The sequence below is a fragment of the Artemia sp. Qi Xiang Cuo genome, chromosome 7 (assembly GCF_049724085.1).
Source record: "Artemia sp. Qi Xiang Cuo chromosome 7, ASM4972408v1, whole genome shotgun sequence".
NCBI classification, from domain to species: domain Eukaryota; kingdom Metazoa; phylum Arthropoda; class Branchiopoda; order Anostraca; family Artemiidae; genus Artemia; species Artemia sp. Qi Xiang Cuo.
The window spans coordinates 25,411,893-25,423,218 of NC_142800.1; the positions used below are offsets into that span (position 1 = coordinate 25,411,893).

The following is an 11,326-nucleotide window of genomic DNA, read 5'->3' on the forward strand; positions in this document are numbered from 1 at the left end:
AAATACTTCTTTCTATACTCTTCCCAAATATACTAATTGCTTTCTGTAGAACTACTATATTGAACCATCAAAAGGACCCTCAAAGTGACGCCTGGTTCATTCCTATTTGCCAGTAGAAAAATACCAAACATTCTGAAAACTACTATAAAACAGTGAAAGATTCTTACAAATGTCAGTAATAAAAGTGCATTCCTTCACTTAGCCCTAAACCTCTTTCCTGGTGGATAATTATACATTCCACTATAAATATTTACACGATTTTCTAGAATAGGTTAATACATCCCTTTTATTCCTGCTATTAATTCGCAATTAATGTAAAATAATAAGGAAGATAAGATCTTCACTGTTGAAAATATAGTTTGAGCATATAGAGTAGACAATCATTTATTCCTCAAAGTAGGGGAGGAGGCTGGTTAAAGTGAAGCAATACACTTTTAGGAATAATAAAAGTAATTTTTTATAATTGTTTCAAGGTAGTTTTCAGAATTTCTGGTAACTGTTTTCTAGTAAGAAACAAGGTCTAAGGGTCACTTCAAGGGCTCAAAATAGAATTTGCAAAGGAAGCAGTTGCTATATTTGGAAAGAGAATGAAAGGGTGGACTGAGTAGGTGTGTGTGTAACTCAACCCTGTTCAACTCAACTCTAGTTCAACATAACACCTGCCCAACTCAGCCCATATAACAGCCTACATTTTCCCATTGTTTTGCATCTCATTAAATATTATGTCTTCTTTGTTAACTAGCTTTTTTGTTTTCTTGACCTGGTAAAAAGCTTTCTGCAAAGAGACTACAATACAATTATTATTACTACAACTACTAGTGCTAACAATTCACTGTAGCACCAAGCTGTCTGAGACCAACATTGCTACACACACTCTTCTTCCATCCCAATCTGTTCAAAGCCTCCCTCTTTACACCCTCCCAAGAAGTTCCCATTTCTCTTAAATCTTTCCTTACAAAATCCTCCCACTCCATTTGATGACAACCTGCTTTTTCCTGGCCCTAATGTCCAATTATTAGATAGAAATATTATTTGAAATGATCTAAAAAATGCAGATCACAGTAGAGAGAAACACAATACTTTAATTAATAGTAACATTTTGTAACTATACAATAAAACTTTCAATGTTTTAGTTTCTTAATATATATAGCCAAAGGCTATATCTGAAACTGTTAGGGGGGGGGGGGGGTACATTGTCAGAAAAGCAACCATGATATTTTGAAAAACATAAAATAAGGAATATAATTGTATTATTTTTAGTTATTAGCATATTTCAATTCGATGTGGTCAATGACCAAAAATGGTACCACCATCTTCTCCAAATGTCACAAGAAACCCCTTGTTGCATTGTATATGATTTTAACCTTGTGGTTGCTGGATGGAAACGACCATGCACTCACCCAAGAGCAAGATGGTCCAACAGTCTACATTATTTTCTAAGTAAGGCAAGCATAAGACCTGAAGATACACCCATGGCAGCTTAAGACTGGGTTTACTGGAGAAGGATAGTGTCTGTTCTCTTGACACTGGTGCCAAGTCAGCAGGAGAATTAAGTAAGTAAGTGGTCAATGACAGCAAATTTACTTCCCATTCGACCAAACGTATTGTAGGACTTACCCATTGAGTGGTATGCTCATATTCTGTTTTTTTTTTTTTTTTTTATTCAAGGATTATTATCTGTCGTAATTTAAACATTGAAAATGCAAGGGACACTGTACCTTGGCCCTAGCAGCTGTAAGCAAAAGTACTCATTGCCTAATCCCAGACTTGGCAACAACCCAAGGCTAACATTAACAGAGGAAGAGCATGACCTTAGAGTCAGGGTCATATTCTGTTTTTGTTTTTTTTTTATTCAAGGATTATTATCTGTCATAATTTAAACATTGAAAATGCAAGGGACACTGTACCTTGGCCCTAGCAGCTGTAAGCAAAAGTACTCATTGCCTAATCCCAGACTTGGCAACAACCCAAGGCTAACATTAACAGAGGAAGAGCATGACCTTAGAGTCAGGGCAGACAATTAGCTAAAGTTATGTAGAACACCCTCTCAGCAAATGTAGGAAAGATGCTTTGGCATCATCAAAAAAATATCTGTCAGACACAAACCAAATGTAATAAAATTGTATACCTCCATGGTATGCTCTGCACTTGAGTTTGGTATGACACAGGTCTCCCCACAATTCAAGGGAGATAAACAACACTTCAAAAGTGTCTAACAGCATGCCACAAAAATACTTTATAATCTGAGAACCCTCCCTAACCATGAGAGGCTTGCAGCATTAAAACATACAACCCTTACCTACCATAGAAAAAGTTATAATGTCCACAGCATTCAAGGATCTGCAAGCCAAGCCCTTTTCACACCTTTTCATCATCAGCCCCAATCAGGTAATCTGAAGGAACCCCCAGAAAATTTCACAATAAGCCACTTCTATTCCAATGGTGTTGCTCCACTTTGGAACTTCCTAAGCAATCAAACCAATCAATCTCAAACCCCCCTAAACTTTGAAAATGCCCCCCTTAGACTTTGAAAATTACCTTCTTATTTATATTTCACAGATATTTTCTATTTTAGTTATGTGCTATATTAAACCAGCGAGACTGGCTAGCTGGTCGTTTTTATTTGTTGCTCCTGTGCTTCGTTTTTTCACAGCTATTAAATAGCAATGTTACTTTTTGATGCCCTTGTTTTGAAATGTCCTGTCTGTCCCACTCTTGTTTTGAAATGTCTAAGAGTGCATCTATGCTATTTTATTACCCAATCCTTGACCAGAAATGGGATTTCTGAGTAGGGTTCATTCAAAAATAAGCTTCAGTTGGTCAGTATTTCTTTATTGTTATTGTGAAGAATTTGCAATCAAACTATGATTAAAAAGCAACAACAAACTTTGGATTTTTTTTTTTGCAGTTTGAAAATGCAGAAGAAAAATGAAGAAACTGGTAATAGTGTCAGCACTCAAAGTGTTGGGTTAGTGGAGATAAATTCCCCCACCTGTGACAGTCTTTGGGAAACAAGTGGAACAATAAATGGCTTAAATCAACATGAAAGTTTGGTCTGCATCCCTGAGGCCCTTGTGGGTTCCAGTACAGCTCAACCTATTTTTGAGAGATATTCAGCTTCCACTTCTAACAGAAGGAAATTCAATGCAAATTACTATAAGACTTATGAATGGATTGACTACTCAAAAAACTTGAATTCCATGTTTTGTTTTGCTTGCTGCCATTTTTCTATGGGGATTCTAAGAGCTGGAGAAACTGCTGGAAAAAGGGCTTTCATTGAGTCAGGATTTTACAAGTGGAAAGACAGTTCTGCTCTATTAAAGCAACATAATGGTTCTGAAAGATATAGGCATTGTATGTCAGCATGGACGGAATTTAAGACAAATAGTACAGATACTTTGAGATCTATAGAACTTCAAGAGGTTCAGAAAAATAGAGATCATATGAAGTAAATTTTTTGTGTTATTTGCTTTGTTGGCAACCAGGGTCTTGCTTTGAGGGGTCATGACAAATCAGAAACATCTGCAAACTGAAGTAATTTGGTTGAATAGACACAGGAAATGTCTAAAGGCCAAGTTACAGCAATGATATGGTCACTATTGCAGTCATCATTACCAAAATGATGCAGTTACACTGATAGGAAATGCCTTGTGCCAAGACATTATTCAGAAGTAAAATCAGCTAATTACTTTGCTATTCTTGTTGACAAGACAAAAGACGTTTCTAGAAGAGAACAATTAGCAATCCTACTCAGGTACATATCAAATGGAAAAGTAGTGGAGTGATCAATTGGCTGCTATCACATGCACAAATTAGATGCTGAGAGCTTATCCCCCTTGATTTGTGAAGCTATATAAAAGCTTGGTGTAGATTTGATGCAATATATTGCCCAATGTATGATGGTGCATCCATTATGAGTGGGGAATTTAACAGAGTTCAAGCAAAGTTTAGGGAGAAGGTGCCTCATGCAGTTAATGTACACTGTCACACCCACATATTAAACTTGGTTTTGACTGACTGCCTAAAAAACATCAGCAACTTTTGGAATTTTTCTCTGTAGTGCAAAAACTTTATGCATTTATATCATGCAGCAATACTCAACACAAGCTAATTGTGGAATCCCAGCATATTAGCAGGCAAAAACTCTTGGAGCTTGAGAGGACCATCCAGACTCACTGGTTTTACTCAATCCACTCTATTTTAAAGGTGAAGGCCAGATTTGATTGTATTGTTGCTGTGCTTGCCACAGTCTGATAGTTCCAATGGCAAGGCAGCGTGTGAAGCAAAAGGACTACTGGGGAAAATCAACTCTGCCTCTTCCATCTGAACTTTGCACATAATGGAAAAAGTATTAGTCAACTGTAGTCAACTGATATTGTTAGTGTTGAGTTTTTACCACCACTGGGAAAAAGCAATCATTTGGTATTGGTGATACCACTAAATTATTTTTTTGGGTTTTGCTGATATTCCAAATAGTTCTCCCAAATATGATTAAGGTAGAGCAAATTACGTTGCATTTTCTGACTACATTTTGTCTCTTTCTATCCAAGAGGAGTTACAGCAATGTAATGCTACAACTGATGTGTCCTTTGATTTTATTAAGCAGGCCCTTAAAGAAGGTAAAGATCAATATGTACCAATAACTACAAACAGACAGTTTTCCAAAAATAGACAGATACTTCCTCTGTCTACTGTACAAATGCTAAAACAAAAGGTCATAGGTGACATGAACACATAAAAATTAAAACCTTTGATTCATGGTCAAAGTATAAAAGTGCTAGAAATAGAGAAACTAAGTTTCTTTGTCTAAATTGTCAAGACGTTGAGTCAAATGTTATTTCCTCAGTCCTAAGTTTCCCAAAAAGATTTTGGAAGTATGTAAGAAGGAATCAAGTTTCACAATCCCCATCACCCACTTCCTTTAGAGATCCTGAAACTCTTTCACATATAGATGACAACTATGTAAAAGCACAAATTTTCAATAAGGTATTTGGTTCACTTTTCACACAAACACACACTCAATTTACTCCTCCAGATTTAACAAAACAATTTGATGATTCAGATTTTATGGTCCAGCAGGTTTATCAAACACTCTGATCCTGGGAAGGCACCAGATGTTGATGGATTTTCAAATATGATGTTATGCAAACTTGCATCAGTGCTTGCTGGACCACTCACACATCTTGTTAATCTTTGTATCTCATCTGATGAATGTCCTTCACCTTGGAAAAGAGCAATCATTAGGCCATTGTACAAGAATAGTTAAAAGTCCCATTTTAAAAATTACACACCAATTTCAAATACATCAATCTTTTCCTGTGTAATGGAGAAAGTTCTGGTGAGCAGAATCCAGGCACGTTTTGAAGAAAATAATTAATGGCATTCAGCTCAGCATGGTTTCCATAAATGGCAATCTTGTAACACACAACTTCTGGAGGTGATTCATGATTTTCAATTGATGGCAGATAATGGTATTTTGTTTGATTGTATTTACATTGACTTTTCTAAGGCATTTGACAAGATTTCCATCCCACTTCTGATAATGAAATGTCAACTATATGGTACTGGCCCATGAACTAAAGCATGGATAATGGATTATCTTACAAATAGAAATCAAAAGGTTGTGGTAGGTGATGCTCTGTCATCACCAATGATTTGCCACATGTTGTTAGGAATTTGACCTTAAAAATGTTTGCAGATGATGTGAAAGTTTACAGGTCAGTCATGAATGAACATGAAATTTCTTTATTTCAAGAGGATTTGGTTGCTCTGTGCTGGTGGTGTACACAAACTATGGTCATTAACAAAACCAAATGCAATGCTGTGCACTATTTGTGTAGACTCCCTCAACATTACCATTACTTTATTGATGGTAAATCAATTTCAAGTGTGGATTGCGTTTCAGACCTTGGAGTTTGCTTTGATTCAAGTCTCCAACTTGACAAACATGTATCAGATATCACCCATAAGGCAAATTACCAATTACCATGTCTAAAGCATACATTTTCTAAGTTTAACCTTTGTTCATTGATTTCACTTTATGTATCCCCTGTATGTCCAATACTTGAGTATTGTTCATCAGTATGGTATCCCCTTAATAAGAGAGATAGAGAGAGGGTTGAGAAAGTCCAACATAGGACCACCAAACTCATACCTTACCTGAGACATCTACCTTACCACCAGAGAATGCAGAGACTACAGTTGCCTAGTCTTCAGTTCTGACGTGACAGAGCCAACCTAATAAATACATTCCACATTGTTAGGAACACTGATATACCACTCCAACTCACTTCTTCACTCTTACAGAACACAGTAGTACCCGTGAACACCAACACAAAATTTACCCACCAAAGATTACACAGGGAGTTCACACAAAGATAGTTCACAGAAAAGATTAGGCCAAAACTCTTTATCTAGCCAAGTGTGGAAGACTTGGAATGCACTTCCATCATAAATAGTTGCAAGTACCATGGTCCAGTCTTTCAAAAGTAGTTTAGCCTCTACAGATTTCCATACTAGGTCTTATAACAATTTGTTTTGAAAATATTTTTATTTTTTGTATTAGCTGTTTTGTGACCAGTATGTTTTTCAGTTATTTTGCATGCTTAATTTTTGGTATGTTTCAGTAATTATCAGATGTATTTCAGTTAGTTCGGTATGTTACTGTATGTTTCAGTTATTATGTTTTCAGACTGTGTTACTTTTCATAGAATTGTATGTATGTATTATGTTGTCAACATTGTCGTAGACTTTTTATAATTGTTTAGTGTCAAGCGTGATAAAGCTTACTGTATTTTGGTATTAATAATTAAAAAAAAAATTAAACATATTCAAATTCTTGGCTTTACACAATATCCACGAATCAAAATCTCCACAATCTAAAACCAGTGCTTGAAGCAAGAGAAGTCAAGCCATTTCCATTTGTCTCAAAGACTTTCTTTCAAACTCAACAGCCAGTAAATGCAATACCAGTCAGCCAGTTCAATCCAATTCCAGTAAACTTCTGTATTTTGAGGTAATGGATCAATTCACAAGTGAAATGATCTATTACCTTTATTACCTAAATGATCTTTACCTGCCTTTGACTCCTCAAGTTCCTATTTTGTCAAACTTTCAAAAGTGGAAAGGGTTAAGTGTCATTATCAAGGGATTTTCAATGTCAATGACCATGCCATCCCAGCTTTCTCTTGCAAAGCTGCATCTGTCAAAAAGTGATATTTCAAAAATGAATCTTCTTTGAGCTATCAAAACCTTATCCCACCTCCCAGTTGCCTATTCTGGAGTGTTAAAACTGATGAATCTAGTTGCTACTTTGCCTGTGACCACTGCCAGCAATAAATGATTATTCTCAGCATTAGAGTGTGTAAAGCACTATCTGCAATCAATGATGGAAATCAACAGACTCAGTGGTCTCATAATAATGGCCATTGAAAAAAGGAGGTAAAGAAACTGGATTTGGATAAATTAGTCAATAATTTTTCTAAGCAGCAAAGTTGCTGCTACCTGCTGTTTTAGGTATATTTGCTCAATGTTTTCTTTTGCATCTTCATTTAAAAAAAAAATCCTTGCCCCCCCCCCTACATTTTCGTGAATTGACAACACTGAATCAGGGTTAAATTTTAAATAGAAAAAAAAATATTTCTTAGCTACCTTATTTAGAAAAGAGTCAATTTGGAGATTGAAGCTACTACTTGTTTTTTTATTGGAGTATTTGCTTCAGGCAAGCCACTCTCCTACACTATTACTAGATTAATTTGCCTAAAATTCACTAGACTACTGAAAGTAAAAAAACGAGTAGAATAGTGGCTTTCTAGGAGACAATCTAGAACAAAAAGAGGGTGATTTTAAGATTGCTAATGTTATGCTTTTTATGGTTAAAGTTGCATTTGAGACAATTCACTACCTGATGGCCCTATATATATAACCTTTGGACTGCCTAACAAACTAAAAGAAAATACTAAAATGGAGAAATTCTTGCTTTATCATATGCAGTAGCCTAAATGGTAAAATTCTAGTTTAGCTACTTTTTGCTATATTGGAAAGGGGTTGGGAAAATGAAACTTTCAGAGATAAGTCTACAGACTAATGTATGTCCCAGGAAGGTATTTTGAAGTACCTACCTCCACTCCCTCTCCTTCTAGAAGGCAGTGACCTCTAAAAAATCTTTGGGGTATGAAAGTGAAATTAGATCTTCTGCTTAAATGAAGTACAAAAAAACTGTTTTCAGCTTTACAACTTTGCTCAATTCAATTTATGAGGTTTCAAAGATCTCCAAATACATTTATAAATCTAGAAAAAAAAAACATTGATATGGCTTATAATTTTACACAAATAAGAGGAATTGCAATTTTAGAACTAAAACCAGAGAAAAAAAAAGTGATAACTGAAAATCAAGGGTTAAATGTTGCTTTGTCAAAATTTCCATTGGTTTTGTCAAGTAAGCAAATTTCTGACTTAAAAATTAGAAGATGGTTAACATGGAGGCTTGGCAATACCTCCCCAGAGTATGTTTTTGCCCTGGATTCATTACTGGAAGTTTCATTTCCCTAATCCAACCCATTTCCAAGATAGCAAAAAGTAGCTAAACTAGAATTTTACTGTCCATATGTATACTGATCAAATTACCATGTTTCATCCCATTATTAGTCAAATTTTTAACTCACTTAAAATAGGCTAGGCCTAGACCTTGTATTCAACACAATAACTCAGGCTAGACTGGATATCTTTGAGTTTGCACACCCAGGGTTGTCCTGAGCCTCTTTTCATTGGAGGGACAGACTTTGCAGATTTTACTGAATTGCTACCTGATTTCAGCTAAATTTTGAGCAGAAATCAGGAATTCTGTAAAATTTCTGCTGACAATTTCACCTTCAGCAAAAATTGTACCATATGCCAAAAAATTTGGGGGGGGGGGGGGGGCAGCTCAGCTCTCACCCCCTTCAGGATGCCCCTGCTCACAGCAGATACCCACAAAACAGGGGACCAAACCATTGAAAGAACTATGGAGGTAAATATTGAGCAGTTCAAATTATTGACCTACAAATAAAGTGAACATACCACTAGATACCATTTTTATGCTCTTTCTGAATATATTAATTGTGTTTCTTAAAAAAAAAAACAGTTTTAAGCCTTTGGACCCTTGAAATTGATTTGTCATGATTAAGTTGAATAAAAAATTCAAAACAATTTCTCTATTTTGCTATCTGCCATATTTATTCTGTTGGCTTTGATATTTTTTGACAAATAGGTGAAACAGCAGTGCTACTTGTGTATTATATAAAACACTTGAGAATTTTGATCACAAATGGTGCAAACATGAGACAAGAAACTGATCAAGCAACTTCTTTATACCAGACAATTAGCTTTGGATCAGTTGAAAAATATTGTAGCTATATTTTATTTAAGTATTTTGGTTAGGTTTGCTCATGTTACATATTAAATATATGCTATACTTTACCCCACTCCCTTATGGTGCAAATATATAGCCCAAATTTGTTTCTAAACTATTATATTTTCATCATCATTTTGTTTTATTTCATTAGCATTAACAAAACTTTACTTATTGAGTGTTTTATATAATACACAAGTACCACAGCAGTTTTTAAGCAGCCTAACAGAATAAGAAAAAACATGATGGATTTGTTTTGAATTTTTGTATTCAACTTAATCTTGACAAATCAATGTTTGTGAATTGTAATAGATCTATAATGAAATATTAAGTTTGAAACAAATGTTATAACCCATTTTTATATAAAAAAAATAGCCTATAGAATGAAATGATAAAATTCTACTTTAGCTACTTTTGGCTATCTTGGAAAGGGGTTTGGCTAGGAAAATTAAAGTTTCAGGGATGGGTCTACAGGCTAAAGCATGTCCAGGGAAAGTATTTTTGAAGTACCTACCTCTACTCCTTCTCTCTCTAGAGGGTCCTGAAATTTGCCTACATGACTATACCTATTGAAATTTTAACAAAACATTACTTTACCTTAATTTCAGTTTCTTTTTCTCTGGGTTTAGTTCTAAAAATGCAATTCCTGTCAATTGAGTCAAATTTCAAGTCATATCAATATTGTTGTTTTTTCAAAATTTAGGATATAGCCTATATTTGCATAGCCTATCTTTAAAACCTTATAAATTGGGATGGAGCAAAGTTGTGAAGCTGAAAACAATTTTATTGTACTTCATTTAAGCAGAATCTATTTAAAAAAGTTTCACTTTTATAACACACATATTTATAAAGGTCACAACCCTCTAGAGAGAGGAGTTGAGGCACTTCAAACTACCTTTCCATGACATACCTTAACCTGTAAACCCATCCCCAGGGGCATCCCAAAACTCATTTTATTAGTGGGGTGATCTTTGTAAATTTTACCAAATTGTTACCTGATTTATGCCAAATTTTCTGCAGAAATCTAGAATTTTGCTAAATTTCTAGCCTACTGATTTTGCAAAATTTTCAAATTTGACAAAAATTTAACCAAATGCCAAAAAATTTGGGGGAGGGGGGTAGCACACCCCTCCCTGCCCCCTCTTTGGGATGCCCCTGCCCATACCTGAAGGTTTCATTTTCCTAACCTAACCCCTTACAAGATAGCCAAAAGTAGCTAAAGTAGCCTATAATTTTACCAAATGAAATTATTATTTTTGAGGATCCTTAAATGGCTTAAATTTGAATTTGCAAGAAAAGCAATTATTAGCCTATAGCCTATTCAGAGAGCATAAAAACGACATCCTCTGGTAGGCCTATATTCACTTTATTTGAGGGTTGATCATCAATAACATTAACTGCTGAATATTTACCCTATAGATATTTTACTAGAACTATATGTTGGTCCCTCAGGGGTGGAGGGTTGCATTGTCAAGGTAACAACTAGCCTAGCCTAGGCTATTAGGCCTATGTTGAAAAGGGGAATAAAATAAGGAATATAATGGTAATACTTTTCTTTTATCAAAATTTTTCCTTCTGGAAACATCAATAATGGAATAAGAGTTGGTTTGCTGTTTGACACTTACCATAAGCATATACACCTCTTAAAAGATCTTCTCTCAAACCTAAGCTATCAAAGGTGGGTACAACTTCAACATCTTCACTTGTCTCAAACTCTACATTTGATAAGTCTTCTTCCATTCCTCTCTTGGATTTAGCAGCCATATTATCTTTGCTGGAAATCAAAAGGAAAATAAGGTTTTTATTCACAGGGAACAGCAAAGAAATTGGGTAATGTATTTCATCTTAAAAAGAATAGAACCGCATTTTTTTTAATGCCATCTACATGTTCGTATTGTTATATATAGATCACTCTACTATTACTACGAAATGACTAGA

At 35.1% G+C, this 11,326-nt stretch overlaps 1 protein-coding gene across 2 annotated transcripts in view; it reads right to left on the reverse strand.

The window, feature by feature from the left end:
* LOC148950092 (eukaryotic initiation factor 4A-III) overlaps nt 1–11,225 on the reverse strand; it is a 50,776-nt gene extending 39,551 nt beyond the window's left edge. The window contains exon 1 of one of the 2 annotated variants that reach the window (XM_089092121.1): nt 11,014–11,224. In XM_089092121.1, the coding sequence (XP_088948247.1) occupies nt 11,014–11,152 (139 nt within the window). In that variant the 5' untranslated portion in view covers nt 11,153–11,224. Of the gene's footprint in view, nt 1–11,013 lie in introns of both variants that reach the window. The other variant, XM_089092122.1, reaches the window with a different exon arrangement.
* Nucleotides 11,226–11,326: the final 101 nt, after the last annotated feature.